This window comes from Nyctereutes procyonoides, unplaced genomic scaffold, assembly GCF_905146905.1.
Source record: "Nyctereutes procyonoides isolate TBG_1078 unplaced genomic scaffold, NYPRO_anot_genome, whole genome shotgun sequence".
NCBI lineage: Eukaryota > Metazoa > Chordata > Mammalia > Carnivora > Canidae > Nyctereutes > Nyctereutes procyonoides.
The window spans coordinates 67,142,056-67,161,215 of NW_026575051.1; the positions used below are offsets into that span (position 1 = coordinate 67,142,056).

Here is a 19,160-nt window from a genome sequence, read left to right on the forward strand (position 1 = left end):
AAACCAAACATCAGGCACCCCCCATCCAGCCAGGCACCCCCACTGGCTATACTCCAACCCCCCACTGCCCTTTCCTGTCTCCAGACCTTTGCTTATGCTATTCTTAACGGCCTGAAAGGATCGCCCAGTCCTGGAGATGGGGAGGTCATGGGCAGGTTTGGAAAGGAGCAAGCCGAGCAATTTGGATTTTCTTTAATGAGCAATGGGGAGTTGCTGATGGTTTGTGAGCAGAAGACACTTGGATGGATTCGAGGTAGAACCTGATTAAGACCTTTATAGAGGGATCCCTGGGTGGCGCAGCGGTTTGGCGCCTGCCTTTGGCCCGGGGCGCGATCCTGGAGACCCGGGATCGAGTCCCACGTCAGGCTCCCGGTGCATGGAGCCTGCTTCTCCCTCTGCCTGTGTCTCTGCCTCTCTCTCTCTCTCTCTCTGTGACTATCATAAATAAATAAAAATTTTAAAAAAGACCTTTATAGACCCTAAGAATGCATGCAGATCAGGGCACTCCCAAACCTCCACCTTATAGACCTCAAAATGAAAATAGTACCAAATAGTGAAACACAAAACATCAGATATATTGACAGTGAAAAAACTTGAGTCTACGTCTTCTGAATGTAAAATTCTGAATGCAGAAAGAGGACTCTTCCCCACACCTTTTTCTGCCTTTCCTTTCTACCCAAAACTGCAGTGGTTTCATCCTCTCAGAAGTTGATAGAATTTTATAAGGCTTGAACGCAGAGATCTAACAAAATTCAGTGGCCATTGCCCACCTGTGCATGTCCTTCACACAAAATTAGGTGATGGTGCAGCATAATTGCTTCAGGATAAATCCTCTTGCTTTGGCTGCAGCCTCACAGAAGGCACTGGGAATAGCCTCAGAGCACTGCTGTAGGATAGCCAAGTGTCTAAAGTGTCTTTTCCTTGAAACCCTTAAAAGCCGATGAACTCTCAAGATAATCTTGATTTTGTCCTCCTAAGTTTGGTGGGTAATGATGAAAATAGTTCGCGAACCACAAAATACAATCATATGCCAGCATTCGATTTCAGAAGGGTGAGATTGTTATTGTAACTGGTGAGCACTGGCACTGCATGTAACCAGTCAAATCCTTCATTTTGCCTAATTCTGGTTTAAAAGCAAAAGGGTGCTGATTTCACCAGCGTCCTCCAGCCCTGGGCTGCTTTAACAAATTAAACACGAAAAGGAGATACCGTAAAGTGTCACTGATAAATAAAAATCAGAACTAAATCCACAATCTGTCACCATCAGGTCTCTCTAAAGCAGAGAAACCCTTTTTAACATAAAAGTCTTCATCTTGTCGCCCGCCATGCTCTAATGAAATACAACTATTTCTGTGTAGCTTGCTTCAAATCCCATGTTAAACAAAGAGAAGTTCCATTATCTTTCGGGCTTTAACATCCCAGGATAAATTGGCTGTTCGTCTATTATTCACCCACCACTGTTGGAAATTAAGTCTTTGTTACCGACGGGGGTAAATCTGAGCTGGGCAGATCAATAGAATTATTTCTCTCCTCAGACAATCGAAGTTAGGAAGAGAATGATTAGCAATGTCTTCTTTTTTCTTTTTTCTTTTTTTTAATTCTGCCTTTCATTAGCAGTTCATGCTCCAGAAAAGGCCTTTTGAGTTGCTGAACAAAAGGCGGTTCCTAAGGTTCAACAGCTTCATGTATCAGGGAAGTTTTCTGCAACTCTGAAACCTCTCTAAGTACCTGTCAAAAAATAAATTAATTAACTAAAAAAAAAAAACACATATTCTGTATGCAGTCTGGTGTCAGAACCGTAGGAAAGCCTTCATAATTAACACTCTTTGAATGTTATAGGTCAATGCTAAGTCCTGTGTGACTACATGGAAGACCATCAATAGCCATAAGAGCCGAATAAAAAGAAGAAAGCACAGACTAAACAAAATGCTTCGGCAATAAGAATAGCAGCTCTGCTCTCTGCAGACAGACTGCTCTGACTGGCTTCACGCTTTGGCCCCACGTGGTTTCTTTGGAAACTACTTGTCATGAAATTTTATGATCTGTTAAAAAAAAAAAAAAAGGAAAAAGTGTAAGAATATATCTTCTTACCTACCTCACAAGGATGTTGGAAAGATTAAAATTAGATAGTTGTGAAAGTGTTTCCAATTCTCCTAGGAAAGATTGCAGAAATGCTTTGTGGATAAGCTTGTTCTTGGAACTTTAAAATACTCGTAATGATCCCAGCCCACAGCCTTCTCCCATTAAAAGCCCGGGATTCTGCTGACCAAGCAGGCGGCTCCCTTGTCTCTGAATAGCTCTTTACAATCATTCCAACTTGAAGCCCAGAAGTATTTAATACATGAGTGACAAAGAGCAAAGCAGAATGGCACCAGCCCTCCAAACCCTCCCTGGGTTAGTCAGAAGAGAGATTCCAGCGGCCTTGCCTGGTCTAACAGGGGAGGTAGTCCCGTTACTCTTCTCCCTTCCTATCCCCCTATCCTTTGGGTCCCTCCAAATGAAAGAACTAGCAAATGCCTTGCCCGCTGTTCACATACCTCCTTCACATCTCTGCATATGAGCATCTCCTCTTCCATTAGCCCTAACAGGAGAAGGTGCGACCCACCCTCAGCAAAATGTACCTTCGACGTGTCCACGCTCTGCACACCACACCTCTGTCGACAGGCACTTCCAACTCCAGCAGAGCCCCGATACGTGTGGATGTCCCAGACGCTTCCACCTTCTACTCCACAGCGCTCCCCACCCAAATTCTACATTATCAGAACCAACTCTCAACTGGGATCTGCGTAACAGTCACACGAAGTTGTAAGTCCCGGGAATCTGCTTAGGGAGCTACAGCTTCCTAAATATTTTTGCCTCCTTTTCCTCTCCTTTCAGACTCTGACACACCTTCCCTCCCCATCCTGCAGGCAGATTCTCTCCCACAACCTATCATGCCCAGGGAGTCAAAACAAAGAGGAAATCCCATCACGTTAAAAATCAGTATGTATTACAAGAGATGGTCCAACGGGGGTGTGAGGCACCCAGCAACAGTTTGGAGAGGGGTGTGGAAATGAAATCCTCAGAGTTGCATTTCAAGTGAAATTGGAGGGCTAGAAACTCAGGGGATAGAGGGCATCCCCCGTAGTCACTCAGCTTGGGAGCCACCCATGCGACCTACCCGCTGACCTGATCCTGATTACAGGGCTGCATGCTACCAGGCCCTGGGGACTGAGTGGTGCAGAGCACGGTGGTGGCTTCTCAGCACCACCATGGTGGCTGTAGAACATTCAGTTGCAGACAACAGATGCTACCCTTGAGTTCATGAAAGCAGAAAGGTACCTATTTCCAAGTATTATGTGGCTTCCTAAATCATGGGAAAGTAGAGGAGCAGGTGCTGACCGAGCTACCTAGAACAGCTCACAACCGCCTCTGCCATTGTTGGGAAAGTAGCTGCTATTGCTATGGGGTGCAACCGACTCAGGAAGTAGCTGATGTGGAGCTGTGACGCCTCTGCCACCATCTGCTCCAGCAGGAGTGGATGTTTCTGGCCCTGCCTCTTTCCACATTTTACTCAGTTCCAAATCCAAGTTTCATAGAAATGCGCCAGTCCCAAAGAGCCTAAATCACATATGGAACGCTGTTAAGAGAGTCTTGGAAATGTAGTTTTCAGCTTTCAAGACTCCACAGGACAAAAAGGCACGTTGTAAAAAGGAAGAAGTGTTGAGCAATTCTACTACATTGTATTCCAAATGAATCAGGAAAACGGAAGACCAGTCTGGAAATATTACATACCTTTATTTAACTACTTTCTGTGAAACATTTTTTCAAGTGCCTTCCACTTTTCCCAGGCTCAGGTAAAGAAAAAAAGAACAAAATTCAAATTTTTTTTCTCAATGCCCCAAAACCAAAACCATAAACATTGATTACTATGCTGCAAATAGAAGTATGTACACACACACACACACACACACACACACAGACACACACCTTTACTCATAACAACATAAGGTGGCATACTCGTGACTATGTCAGTCCTCATTTCTATAACTGGTCACATGGTTGAAGCCAGTGTTTATAAAACTACCTTCCTCCAGTATCCATTCCATACTCCCTTTGCCTTCAGCAAGCACCTCTGCTGGTCATGGTCCTTTACCTGGTGAGGTGACCCAAACCTTCATTCCTGAAAGGTCTGGGCCACTAGTCCTGCCAGGACTGGGTTGTTGTGTACTACTGACCTTAGTCACAGAGAATGGTAATAGTAAGAGACGCTCTAAAGGATCTCCTATATTCCAAACAAACTTTTCTTTCCATCCATGGTGGATGACTAGTCCAATTCCCACCCCCACCCCTTTGGTAGCCAGGATCAATCACACAGGCAACACCATAACCCCCTTCTTTGCCTGCCAATTCAGAGGACCCCAAAGTGATGGGGTGGTCGTCTTTACTTCCAGTTCAAAAAGATCATTATGTCTACTTCTGGAACCACTGAGACCTCTAAGCAAGCAGAGACTAAGTTATGGGAAGAGGAAGCAAAATTTTTGCTAGTGAGTCACTAACGGTAATAGTAAGCACTGCCATTCCTGTTTCCACCCCTGATTTCTGGATCTGTGAATCCTGATTATGAGAGAAATAGCACTATATACTGGATGCTGATTCAGAAGATAGGACAGCCTTCTGGGAAGCTTGCCCCAGCTCTGCAAGGTATTGCCACCTACATAGCACCATAACTGAGTCTTCAAAAGGCCATTCCTCTGCTGCTTCGGGATGAGTGGGAAACCTGATAAGAACAGTGAGTTCCATAAGCATGGGCCCATTGCCATACTTCTTTTGCTAGGAAGTAAGTTCCTTGATCAGAAGCAATGCTGTGTAGAATAATATGACGGTGGATAAAGCATTCTGTAAGTCCACAGATGGTAGTTTTGGCAGAATCATTGTGTGTGGTGAAGGCAAATCCATATCCAGAGTAGTGTCTATTTCAGTAAGAACAAAACATGCCCCTTTCATGCTGGAAGTGGTCCAACGTACTCAACCTGCCACCAGGTGGCAGGTGTCCTATCAGGGACTTAGTATTGGTCTCGGCTGCTGGCAGATTGACCTTGGCAGCAGTAGCCATAGTCAGGTTGCCTTTGGTGATCGGAAGACCATGTTGTTGAGCCCGTGCATAACCTCTATCTCTGCCACCATGGCCACTCTGTTCATGAGCCCATTTGGAAATGACAGTGGTGGCTGGAGAAAGAAGCAGGTTGGTATCCACAAAACAGGTCATCCTATCAACTCAACTACTAAAATCGTCCTCTGCTGAGGTCACTCTTTGGTAAGTGATGCACATGGGACACAAATATCTTCACATTCTTTGCCCATTCAGAGAGGTCTACCCACATACCTCTTCCCTAAATGTCTTTGCCACTAATTTTCCAATCACGTTCCAATGTCCCAGCCACTCAACCAGACCATTAGCCATAGCCCATGTATCAGAAGATAATCACACAACTGGCCATTTCTCCTCCCAAGCAAAGCGAACAACTCGGTAAAGTTCTACCCACTGGGAGGATTTCTCTTCACCGCTGTTCTTCAGGAATGTACCAGGAAGGGGCTGTAGCTGTTTACTTTCAAGTAGTGCCTGCATACCATGCAGAACCATCTGTAAACTGGGCCTGAAACGTCTCCTCTACTGATCATAAGCACCTCCCCATAAGTCCACAGGTGCAGGCTGGGAAAGAGAAGGCAGTGTAGCAGGAGTGGGGACTATAGGCATTTGGGCCACTTCTTCATGTAACCTAATTATGTCTTCAGGATCTGCTTACATCCAGTTGCATACATTGCACTTACGTTTGATGATGGAGTACTGCTGTGTAAGCTCAACTTTATAGTTGGGGGTCAGATAACACCCAGCTCATGTTGGGCAGCTCAGGTCTCATGGTAACTTGGTAGTCCATGATTAAGTCTTCAGTCCCTAGTAAGGCTTAGTAGCAAGCCAAGAGCTATTTCTCAAAAGCAGAGCAGTAATCTTCAGAGGATGGGAGGGATTTGCTCCAGAATCCTAAGAACCTCTGCTGGTATTTGCCTATAAGAGCCTGTCAAAGTTTCCAAAGAGCATCCCTATGCCACAGACACTTCAAGCATCGACGTATCTACTGGATCGTATGGCCTGAGTGGCAAGGGCAGTTTAACGCAGCAACCTGGACCTGTCGCAGTGCCTTCTCTTGTTTTTAGACCCACTCAAAACTAGTAGTTTTTCAGGTCACTCAGTAAATGGGCCAGAGAAATACACCCAAATGAGAAATATGTTGCCTCCAAATTCCGAAGCATCCCACCAGATGTTGGGCCTCCTTTTTGGTTTTAAGAGGGGCCAGATGCAGTCATTTTCCTTCACCTAAAAGGGATATTGTGACATGCAACTACTAGACACCTAGAAATTTCACTAAGGTAGAGGTCCCCTGAATTCTTGTCAGGTGTATACCACCCACCCTCTGACACGCAAACGTCTTAACAATAAATCTAGGGAAGTTGTTACTTCTTGATCACCAGGTCCCGTCGGCATGATGTCATCAATATGATGGACCAGCACGATGTCTGGTGGAAGGGAAAGGCAATCAAGGTCCCTGCAAACTGAATTATGACATAGGGCTGGAGAGTTGATATACCTCTGAGGTAGGAGAGTGAAGGTGCATTGCTGGCCTTGCCAGCTGCAAGTAACTGTTTCTAATAGACCTTATGGACAGAGACAGAGAGAAAAGCATTTGCCAGCTCAACAGTCACATAACTATTGGCTACTAACAGGGGACCTACTTCTTTGCTAAAACAATGAAACCATATGTGGTACAGCAGCTGCAATAGAGCCACCACCTGAATAAGCTTACGGTAGTCCACGTCATTCTCCAAGATCCATCTGTCTGCTGTACAGGACACACAGATGAGTTAAATTATGAGAAGATGGTGGGAATCACAATCTTTGCAGCTTTCAAGTCCTTGATGGTGGCACTTATCTCTGAAATCCCTCCAAAAATGTAATACTGCCTTTGGTTTACTATTTTCCCAGGTAGAGGCAGTTCTAGTTGAGGCTAGAGGCTCTAGTTGAGTTCTAGAGGCTTCCACTTGACCCTTTCCACCATAATAGCCCTCCATAGGTCAGCAAACCAGCGTGGAACTCTGCCAGCTGCTGAGTCGATCTATTCCAATTAACACATTCCAGAACTGGAGAGATAATCATGCGGTGGGTTTGGGGATCTACTGGGCCCACTGTGAGACAGACCTGAGCTAATACTCCCTTGATCACCTGACCTCCAAAAGCCCCTACTCTGACTACCGGCTCATATGATTGTGGAGCTTGAAAAGTCCCCCAGTCTGCACTGTGCCAGGTAAAGACCCAAAAAGCCAGTGGCGTGGTTTGAAGACCTAGGAGCCAGTGGTGTAGATTCCAGCCGCAGTCTGAAGGCCTGAGAACCAGGAGCACAAAGGGCAGGAGAAGACTGATGTCCCAGCTCCAGTAGTCAAGCAGAGAGAGAAAGAAAGAGAGGGATGGAGGGCAAGTCTTCCCTTCGTGTACCTTTTTGTTCCTCTCAGGCCCTCTGTGGATTGGATGATATCTACCCACTGGGGAGGGCAATCTACTTCATTGAGACTACTGATTCACACGATAATCTCTTCCAGGAACACTGTCACAGACATACCCAGATATAATGGCATCCCATGATGGTGACTATTAAATTAACTGTCACAAGTGGTTACCTTTGGATAGATGTAAAGTGGGAGGAGCATGAGAGAACCTTCTGAGGTATTGTAAATATTCTATATCTTCATCTGAGTGATAATTAAGTATATGTGTATTTTGTAAGCTATACAAGTATGTTTTATATGCCTTCCTATATATAAATTATACCTCAGAAAGGAAGGAAGAAAGGAAGGGAGGTGGGAGGGATGAGGGAGGGAAGAAGGAAGGAAAGAGGAGAAGAAGGAAGGAAGGAAGGGGAGGGACAGTGAAAGTGTATGGGCTTCAGAACCAGGTAAAACCAGATCAAATTCTGACCATTTGCTAACTGTGTGAACTTGGACATGTTATTTAAATTTTGAACTTTAATCCTTCCAGGTATAAAATGGGAAGTGTAATATCTCTAACTTGTAAAATGTTAAAGAGTTAGTACATGTAAAAAGCACCTAGTCTATAGTAGGTGCTTAATCAATGTTAGTTTCTTTCTCTCCCCTCAAGTATCTCCTTTTCTTTTTAAGTCATTTCTACCATAGTCATCAACTACCATAGTTTTAAATATGCTGGTAACTCCCAAGTTTGCACTTCCATTCTGGGCCTGTCCCTAAACTCCAGGCTCAGACATCCAACTGCATCCTCGACATCTCCCCTTGGGTGTCTAATAATCGAACATGCCCAACACTTCTGATTTTTTATACTTCCCACCCTCCAACTAAACCTTTTCCCCATCAGTGTTCTTCCTCTCAGAGCATAGCAGCTCTGTTCATCCAGATGCTCAGACCACAAACCTTGGAGTTAGCTTTACCTCCTCTTTGATTTTCACATCCTCCAAGATCCATTAGCCAATCCCATATATATATATATATATATATATATATATATATATATATACACAGAATCCAGCCACTTCTTACTCCTTCCACCACCCTCGTCCAAGCTACCCTCCTCTTTCCCCAGATCATTGCAATGCCTCTCTCAGTACTGTCTCCCTTTTTGCTTTCTTGGCTTTCCATTCAGTTTCTTCTCTACACAGCAACCAGAGTAAAATCAGATCATGGTATTCCCTTATTCTCAAGCCTCTGATAGTTTCCCATGGCACTTAGTATAAAAGCGGAAATCCTCATCCTGGCCCCCAGTCCTAAACAATCTGACCTGACCTCTGACCTAATCTATTCCCACTCTCCTTCTTGCTCATTGCACCCAGACACACGGGCTCCCTTGCAGTACCTTATACAGGCCAAGCACACTCCACTTCTCCCACACTCCACTCAGGACCTTTTCACCTGTTCTTCCCTCTGTCTAGAATATTCTTCTCCCAGATATTCACGTGGATTGTAATTCCCTCACTTTCCTTAGGCTTCCAGTCAAGACCCACCTGCTCAGAAAGGCCTAATCACACCACTCTGTATAAAACAGTAGCCTTTAATCCTCCCTGTTTAAAATATTTTTAAAAAATAAAAATTGAAAAAATAAATATAATAAAAAATTTTCTGTGTAGCATGTAATACCTCTGTACATTAGGGTATGTATGTGTGTTCTCTGTCTCCCATGATTGAATGAATATAAGTTCCCAGGTGATTGTGATGCACAGCCAGTATTGGAAATCTAGATCAGTGTGTCTTAATCCTGGTTACACATTAAAATCACCAAGATGAGGGTGGTGGATACTTTTTAAAATTTTGATGCCTGCTATCCCCACCCAAGAGCTGCTAATTCTGTTGGTCTGTGGGTAGGCATAGGTTATTAAATTCTTGTTTTGTTTTTTCCCATGCACAGTCAGGGTTGAAGACCTCTGGTCCAGACGGTCAAATAGAATTTTGTTCAGGGAAGCTAACTCACATTTGAGTGGGTGCAAAAGTAAGGCAAACCATGGGAGAAGACCAGACACACTAAGGGTGCCATCAGCGGGCAAGGCAGACAGCGGGATTTGGGGGTCAAGGTGGGATGGTCCAAGCTGAGACAAGGTATTGAGCTTGCCTAGAAGGCTTTCTGCCAATACAGTTTCCTGACACTAGGCCCATTTTTTAAAAATTTTTCTCTCATTCCTCTCTTAGTAGGAAAAAAATCCCAGGCACAACAGGCTAGAGGCTGCAGAGATCACAAAAGCAGGGAAAGGACATAGCTTTCATCCATTCCCTTACCAGAGGGCAGTCTTACATTCCTTCCTGGGCCCAGCCTAGTAGAATAATGCCAGTGGGATGTGCAGGCCTGGATGAGAGCACTGACATAAAGACTCTGCTTCTAAGAAAATTTCCTATGTCCTATGCCTTCTGGCTGCTTAAATCATCCACTTGCCTCAGAATCCAGGCCATGACTGTGTTCTCTGTGGTACATAAGCTGTGAGATACTAGCAGTAGATATACTTTCACAGTTTTTAAGGAAAATCAATTAGAAAGCAAACAAAAGAGCTTGTTGAATGAGGCTTAGTAGTATTTTTTTTTTCAAATTTAAGCTGAGATAATCTGTCTACTAATGTCACATTGATAGTTTATTCACCCAGTGATTCAACAAATGTTTATCTAGTACCAGGCTTCGTGTTTGGAGTTGAATAGAAAATGTTAAATGAATCAGACATATTTCTGTCCACATGAAGGTTATAGTTTAGGGCAGGGCAAGCTCTAGCCCTGATGCCAAATCTGACCCTTTGCCTATTTTTGTAAATAAAGTTTTATTGGAACACAGCCATGACCATTTGTTTACAAAATATCTCACTGCTCTCGCACTATCGTGGCACAGTTGAGTGGTTGCAACAGAGACTGTATGGTCTGCAAAACCTAAAATCTTTACTACTGGGCCCTTTACAGAAGCAGTTTGCCAACCCTTGGTCTAGTGAATAGTTGGAATCTGTGTTCCCATCTCAAGGATCCACTTGTTTTTTTATAAGCTGACTTACAAGTGTGTTTTTGATTGAAAGGAGAGAATCTAATCTAATGGGCTCAAGGAGAAAGGAGGATTATGATAAAGTATTTCCCCCATGGAATCCGTGGACAGGAAATTAAATGCAGGCATTACTCCTACAGCATGAGCTTTTGCCATACAAATTGCCATAACTCGAGTCTAGTAATTAAAGAATATAATCTGCATTACTGAGAACACCATTGGTTACAACGAGAGCTTGACCAGGAACTAATAACATACTCAGCAGCTAGCGTATAAGAAAAACTGTTGCCTGAGCGACACAAGAGATTTGTTTGGGTAGTTTTGACTTTGTTTACCCTAACAATAGGTGATAACAAAGGTAAAGGAGATAAGGATATACCAAATGTTCCCGATAGGTAATAAGAATGGACAAGATATTTAAACAAAAGCTAAAAGCCACCAAATGCTAGACTTGTCCTGTGATGTTTAGATTTTAGTCTTAGGGCTATAAAAAGCATCCTTCTAATTGAAATTACTGTAGGAAAGATAACTTCTTTGGGGGAAATCTGAAACTCTTCAGTCTTCATCCATTCTCCCTCCTTAATACATGATTTTTCAAAAAGCAGTTTTTTAAAAATGTGACGTTTCTGAGGAATGCAGAATTGACTGTCCCATCAGACCTCATGAGAAACTGGGACTGGGTCAGGACCTGAGATCATTCTTGATGCTTCCCTGGAAGTTCATGGCCCCTTGGGCTTCCTTCCCTGCTCTTCTCTGCCTCCTCTCTTTGCCTGGCTCCCCCTGTGAAAACCTGAACAACATGAACTGTAGGCCCAAGGCTACATGTCTTCAGAGCCTGCCATCACCTGGAACCGGTTTTAGAATCCCTTGGTATAAAGTCTTGAGACTCTAACTGGCTTCGCCCAGTTTATAGTTGGATACTTCCAGCAAAGTCTGCTAAAACCTTAACCTCCACAGGGTCACCAAGCCAAAAGACTACATTTCCAGCTTCCCTTGAAGCTCAGTGTAGGCCTGAGGCTAAATCCCAAGCCGTGAGACATAAACCAAAGTGTTGCATGAGTCTCCTGAGATGTTCCCTTGGGGCTGGACTTGATGACGTGTGGGCCAAGAGCGCTAGAGCCACACCCTTGAGGTAGAAGAGCGTGAACCAGAAGAGCTCAGGTGACTGCTGGAGTCCCCGCAGCAGCACTGGACTGCCCACATCCAAAGCTTCTTTTACGGGACGGAGAGATGCGTGCCCATCTGGTTTAAGCAACTGTTTGGGGGAGTTTCTCTCACTTGCAACTGAACCTAAACCTAACGGATGGTTTCCTCTGATCCAATAAGCTGTGACCAGAGAGGCAGGGCATGGGGGATACTGCTCCCCGAGAGTGAGCCCCTGATCTGAGCAGATTTCCCAAGAAAATGGGTTTGGGCACGGCGGGCAAACCATTTGGAGTGTTTGCAACACTGGCTGAGGTCCATTGCCAGACCACTCGGGTCTGTAAGGCAGGGAAATACTAGGATACATACAAAATTTGAGGGTAGACTGCTATCCTAGAACTTACATCAGGGTAAAAATTGTAATTCAAGGCTCTGAGTGGTGGCATCATGGGTACCGTGGCTACAGGCCAGGTGGGCAGGTGCCCTGAGCAGATGGAGTCAATTGTTCTGCTAATAATTGAAGAAAGTTGGTTAGATTCTTTCAGAGATCTGGTTAACTCATTCCCTTTGGCTACTTAGGGCAGTAATTTATAGGCAGCAAAGTCACTTAGGATAATAAAGCCCCCGGGCCGGGTAGCAAACTGCTGAGATTCTTCAAGAAGAAAGGGACCACTTAAACATCTCAATCGGCTTTTCCGGAGTGAATGATCCCCAGAGGAAACAGGTTTCAAATGTGTCTCCATCATTCACATTCTCAAGAAGAAAGATGAGAGGAACCAAGAAAAATTACTGAGAGTGCTACATTCATTTCAAAATCTGACAAGTTCGGAGAGTCCTGGCACAGGTTTTTCCCCTACAGAACTGCAACTCTCAGAGGAGATCCCACCGTTATTTTCTTCCCTTTCTCTAAAAGCTCTTAGTGGATTGAGAAAAATTGGTTCAAATATCAATTGGCTTGAACGCATCTTTTCAATAAAAAGAAGAATATATGTCATTTTTGAAAATAGCCTTTCTTCTATACAACGGTGTCCTACTGGGCTGTGGTCTTTCTGCTTAGCTTCTTCCTGAGTGAATATAAGCCTAAAAGTATGAACATAACCTCTGCCTTCTGAAGAAGCCCCCAGCTGGCAAGGCCCTTTCCCTCCAAGCTGCCGTGTCCCTCTGGGTCAGAGGCACAGCGGGCCTGAGCTCAGCCACAAATGTCAGATGCCTGAAAGCAGAGATTTTAAGAAGGAAATTGGTTGTTCTCCGTGTTCAGAAAAACATTTTAAAAGGTCTGTAATAGAAAACGGAGCGAGGAGGGGTGGGGTGGGGAGGGAGTGCTCCATTCTCTGGCCTTGGCACAGATCACCAAAGAGGACAACAACCGACAGAAACAGGAAATCTTTGTGGAAATGAAGACCCTCAAAATGAGAAAAACAATGACGACTTATCCAGAGTTTGCTAGAGCCAGGGAGTCGGCCACAATGACTCCAAGACAGGGAGAAGAGTGGGGCAGCTGTAGAAGTAGGGAAAAAAAAAACAAAAAATAGACTAGGCTTTAGGTATGCCCTAAGTGGAGCCTGTGAGTGAGCTAAGTAGAAGGGAGGCATCCAGGTGATTGGTTAGGGGGGTGCGTACGTGCCGTCTCTCGTTGGTCCTAAGTTGAAAATGGGCCCAAAATTAGGGAAGCTGTCAGCTATCAACCAAGTCCTGGCCATTTGGGACCAATTGCTTCAGAAATGATTGGTTAGGGACGCCGGGGTGGCTCAGCAGTTATGCTCCTCCCTTCGGCCCAGGGCGTGATCCTGGATTCCCGGGGTGGAGTCCCACCTGGGGCTCCCTGCTTGGAGGCTGCTGCTCTCTGAGCCTGTGTGTCTGCCTGTGTGTGTGTGTGTGTGTGTGTGTGTGTGTGTGTCATGAATAAATAAATAAAATCTTAAAAAAAAAAAAAGAAATGATTGGTCAGCTTTCTGGATTGTTACTAGAGACGGCCATCTGGCTTCCTGCGAGTCCGACCCATAGCAGGCAGGCTCCCTGGGCTGGTTATTGTGGATAAGGGAGTTGGTTTCCTGAGCCCGCTGCCACAGGTTGGGGGTCAGAGTTCTATTTTTATATATAGCCTGGCCATCACCCATGTGTATATTCAGTGTCTCATCTTTCAGACAAAGGCAGCTGACTCTGGGCAGCTGACCTGCAGCCAGCAAGGTTATTCCCAGCATTTCTAGGGAGCCACTCTGGGAGGTGGCTAATTCCACAGGCCACCTTGCCCAGAAGCGCCAAAGGATGCACCACTCACGTGAGCACATCCCTCCTAGCTCAACGCCCTGAGATGACGGAGAAGGCAGGCACAGGTAGGGGTTACGGTGGCCCTGGAGTCCCAGGAGGAAAGGAGGGAAGAGTGCTCCAGAGTTCTCAGCTGCCCTTGTACGCTCGCACTCTGTGGGCAGGCTTGAGCAAATGCCAACGCGGGGGTCCCACACCACCCTCCAGAGATTCTAATTTAACACAGCAGGCGGGAAATCAGTATTTTTTCCAAAACTTCCCAGGTGATTCTAGTGTGCCGCCCAGGCTGGCAGCTAGGTGCTGACCAAAATGAATAAACCTCCACGAGACACGGGGAGCAAACATTTAGCAATTAGTGAAAATGAAATCAGGGCATGGAGCCACGACCATTTTCTCAAGAAGCCCTCAATCTTTGGGTCTCCCAGTTGAACCAGAAAAATAAAATGCAGACTGACATAGAGTAGCAAATAGAGCAGCACAGAGCGTGAGCCTGTGTATCTGAAATGGAAATACCGCAGGATCTAAACCCGGGCATAAGGAGCAAATGAGTGCACTAACAGCGCCGTAAACACAACCGAACCAAACCTACCTTGAGCAGCAGTCTTGATCTTCATGTTAACCATTAAACATTTTACGTCCTCTCTTTCAAATGCCATTTTACCATAACATTATTTCTCACAGACTGTGATGAGCACACGCACGTGTGCATGTTGTCAACCCGCTTGTGTGTTTCTCAAATACTTTGAAGAGAACAGTCACATTTGGGGCATATAAACTCCCAAACCTTAAAAGAATCACACACTCACTCCACACAGCTGGGATCCATTTTTCATTTCTAGTCATTTCTCAATTTTCAAATTCACCGATTTATCTGAATCTGATACAATACCACCCCCTGGTGGAAACCTATGGGGAAGAAGCACACTTGATGGAGGATTTTTTACTGAAAGGAAAGATGAAGATCATCTAGTACGCTGGTTTTCTCTCCGTCTCTCTCATTCCCCTCTCTCTTTCTCTCCCTCTCTCCTTCCTCTAGCAGAATGTTCTCTTTAAGAAAAATCATATGTAAAATTCAGTGAACAGCAAAATGGAGCTATACTGGGGGCTTCCTCTTTCCCACCTTCTCATTGCCAACTTCACATCTCCCCTCCTCCCAACCCTGGGATGTCTGAAATAGAACTTATTATCACTAAACACAAGCCATCTCCTGCCAAAATTAAAATTAAAATTTACATATATTTCTCCAAAGCTTCCTTATCTTAGTGAGCAGCCCCTCCTTTACCATTCACTAAAGCCAAAACCCTCCTGAGCGTTCACAATATACACGAACAGATTAACTCTGAGCAGACCTGCGTTGAGAAACCAGGTTAGATTTATTTATTTCAGCAATTGCCAGACTCATTTTATCATGACACATTTCCCCCTCTTCCCAGTCCCCCCCCCCAACAACTTGCAGAAAACCCTTTGGATAGATTTCATTCGGAATGGTTGTTCCATCTTAATCAGCAAATTAGCTCTTTGGCTGCACCTGGTACTTAATCTTTAAAAATGCTTAGGCAAAGTCAACCACACAACACAATCATTTGTGGTAATGGACAGTAGCACCCTTAGGAGCCTGACCCCAGGCAGCTATTGAGTTGATGCCATGTCCATAGGTGACTTCATCCCCGTCCTCTAACCAGCTGAGGGGAGGGAGAGGTTGCCACTAGTACTAGCAGCAACCATGCTTTGTCTTGTCTTAAATGTGATAATCTCTTAAATTTGTTGCATGATCACCGTGTGATCATTTTATTCAGGGGGCTTATAATGCCCCCTTGAGCACAACCCACAGGCATCATGGGCAGCTCTGCAGCTGGCAGTGACTCAAGCGTTTTCCATACCTTAGCTCTTCCCGTGGATTTATGAGCCCCAAGATGTCAACACCCCCACAGCCTCCAGCCCCCGTGTAACCAGACCTAAATCTTATTCTGTAACATTTATATATATATATATATATATATATATATATATATATATATATATATATATATATATATAATTCACATTTACTTATTTTATTTTAAGATTTTATTTGTTTATTCATGAGAGACACACACAGAGAGAGGCAGAGACACAGGCAGAGGGAGAAGCAGGCTCCCTGCAGGGAGCCCGACGTGGGACTCTAACCTGGGTCTCCAGGATCACGCTCTGGGCTGAAGGCGGCGCTAACCTGCTGAGCCCACCCCCACCCCCAGTCGGGCGGCCCTGGAACAAGTATTCTTTTTTTTTTTTAAGATTTATTTATTTATTTATTTATTTGTGATAGACATAGAGAGGCAGAGACACAGGCAGAGGGAGAAGCAGGCTCCATGCACCGGGAGCCCGACGTGGGATTCGATCCCAGGTCTCCAGGATCGCGCCCTGGGCCAAAGGCAGGCGCCAAACCGCTGCGCCACCCAGGGACCCCCGGAACAAGTATTCTTAACAAAAGTGGAGTCATGCCCCGCTGGGTGGTTAGGCCTCTGCTTGAGCCCAGCTGTGCGTGGCTCGTGGGTTGGACTCCTAGTCCTGATTCGTACGGAGCATTTGCGATGTTGAGACCAAGAGAGCAGCTAAGGAAGCCTGCGTGCGTGCGACGGGAAAGTTGGGGGGATCCGCCTGCGGGCGCTCAGCGGGGCGGGGTGGGGTGGGGGTGGCTACAACCTGGGCGCGGGGGCCGCGGGGGCCGCGGGGGCCGCGGGGGGCGCGGGGGGCGCGGGGGCCGCGGGGGCGCAGCTGCGGGCCAGCCGCGCGGCCTCCAGGGCGGCGCCCCAGTGCACCGCGACGCCGCCGCCGCGGTGGCCGTAGTGGTGGACCACCCGCAGCGTCCCCGCCGCGCCGCGCACCCGCTCCGCCTGCAGCCGCACCCCGCGCCCGCCCGGCCGCAGGCCCACCTGCTCCCGCAGCCCGGCCGCTCCGCGCAGCGACGGCTCCAGGGCGCAGCAACGGGAAAAGATGTCCCTGCTGGTCTCGGCATCGGGGGACAGGTTCCAGTCCCCCTCCTGCCTCGTTCCGCCCAGCACCACGTCGGAGGCGCCCGGGTAGACGTAGGTGAGCCCGGCCCCCTCCCGGACGAAATGCTTCAGCCACGGGGCGCGCACGCGCAGCACCTGGCCGCGCACCGGGAGGACCTCGGCGTCGCCCGCAAGCCGCCGGCTGCCCAGGCCCGAGCAGTTGACCACGACGTCGAAGGCGGGGTGCAGCTCCCACAGGTCTCCCAGGCGCCGGCTGACGATCGGGACCCCGCTTGCTCTTAACCTGGGAGGAAGGAGAGGGACCATCAGGTGCGCCCCCGCAGCCCCCCCCCCCCCAGGGCCCGGCCAGCGACTGCCTCCGAAACTGCAGGCGAAATGAAGCCCTGTTCCAAAAGTCCAAAACGGGGGACCCCTGGGGGGCTCAGCGGTGGAGCCTCTGCCTTCGGCCCGGGGCGTGACCCCGGGGTCCCCCCTCTCAACCTGGGCCCACCAGTTTCCAGTTCCTGGGGTGCCCTTGCAGAGACGGTCTGTGCACTTACAAGCAAATATGATGTGTATGGATTTACCCAAATGGTAACCTCTTTAAAAAAAAATTATTTTAGGGATGCCTGGGGGACTCGGTGGTTGAGCATCTGCCTTTGGCTCAGGGCGTGATCCCAAGGTCCTGGGATTGAGTCCCACCTCCGCTTCCTGCAAGGAGCCTGCTTGTCCCTCTGCCGGTGTCTCTGCCTCTCTCTGTGTGTGTGTCTCTCATGAATAAATAAATTAAAAATCTTTTTGAAAATGTCAGAACGAAAGAAATGTGCTGTCCTTTTTTACGTTTTGTAAGTTCCTAGATCATACTAGATGCTCAATCAACACTAAATTAATCCGTGTTTTAAATCCCAGAGCATTTTTTTATGCCGTTCATTTGGCGCCTCAATTTGTAGCCATAGACATTTTGTCTCCTATTGTTAACTCTTGCATGTTCCCTTGCATTATTCCAGCCTCCCCAACTAGATGTTTGGAACAGGGGTCCCATTCCCCACTTTATGTCTATCGCAGGAATGTTAGCGTGAGAGGAATGCAAAGTATTTGCAACAGATGCAGTAATAGTTGTGGTTGATAATGATATTTTGGACCAAGTATATCGATATCAAAAAGAAATGGCTTGGGGGATCCCTGGGTGGCTCAGCAGTTTAGTGGTGGCCTTTGGCCCGGGGTGCGATCCTGGAGCCCTGGGATCAAGTCCCATGTCAGGCTCCCGGCATGGAGCCTGCTTCTCTCTCTGCCTCTCTCTCCCTCTGTGTCTATCATGAATAAATTGATAAATCTGAAGAAAGAAGAAGGAGAAGGAGAAGAAGAAATAGAAATGGCTTGGAGCATCCAGGTGGCTCAGTAGGTTGGGCGTGGGACTCCTGGTTTCCACTGGGGTTGTGATCTCGGGGTCATTGGATGGAGCCCCACAGGAGGAAGAAGAAGGAGAAGGAGAAGAAGGAGAAGCAGAAGGAGAAGGAAAAGAAGAAAGAAAGAAGAAGAAATGGCTTGGAGCATCCAGGTGGCTCAGTAGGTTGGGCGTGGGACTCCTGGTTTCCACTGGGGTTGTGATCTCGGGGTCATTGGATGGAGCCCCACAGGATTGGGCTCCCACAGGATTGGGCTCCCAGCTCAGCAGAGGGTCTGCTTCTCTCCCTCCCCATCTGCCCCCCTCTCTTTCTCACATGTGTGGGCTCTCTTTCTCTCTCTCTAAAATGAATAAATCAATTTTTTAAGGGAAATGGCTTATCTAGGTCCTGTAAATCTTTTTTTTTAATGGTGGTAAAATACACGTAACATAAAATTCACTCTATTGAATTTTTAGGTGTACTCACTCATTTTTAGGTGTACAGTTCACTAGCATTAGTTTTAATATATTCATCTATGAATTTCGTGGTAATACTGGCCAACATATTGCGACATGTTAGTATTCTTTAAAACAATGACTGTAAAGAAAAAACTTTTACAAAGAGTTGAGGCGCACTCTCCCCTTTACCAATCATAAAACCTTGGTCAGGTTATTTAATTTCTGTGACCTTTCATTCTCCATCCGTAATTTGGAGATACCAGCACTGACTTCATAGACTCCTTGTGAAAATGAAGTGAGACAGCATCTGGGAAAAGTCTGATAGATCCCCTAACACACTGTAGTTCCTCGGTAATTTTTTTTAGTGGGG

At 46.4% G+C, this 19,160-nt stretch overlaps 1 protein-coding gene across 1 annotated transcript in view; it reads right to left on the reverse strand.

Moving 5' to 3' along the window:
* Positions 1-793: 793 nt before the first annotated feature.
* Positions 794-19,160, reverse strand: part of DDO (D-aspartate oxidase) — a 35,922-nt gene continuing 17,555 nt past the window's right edge. The window contains exons 5-7 of the mRNA XM_055329634.1: positions 16,726-17,251; positions 2,538-2,750; positions 794-973 (exon numbers count right to left, since the gene is read on the reverse strand). Coding sequence (XP_055185609.1) covers positions 794-973; positions 2,538-2,750; positions 16,726-17,251 — 919 coding nt within the window. The remainder of the gene's footprint in view (positions 974-2,537; positions 2,751-16,725; positions 17,252-19,160) is intronic.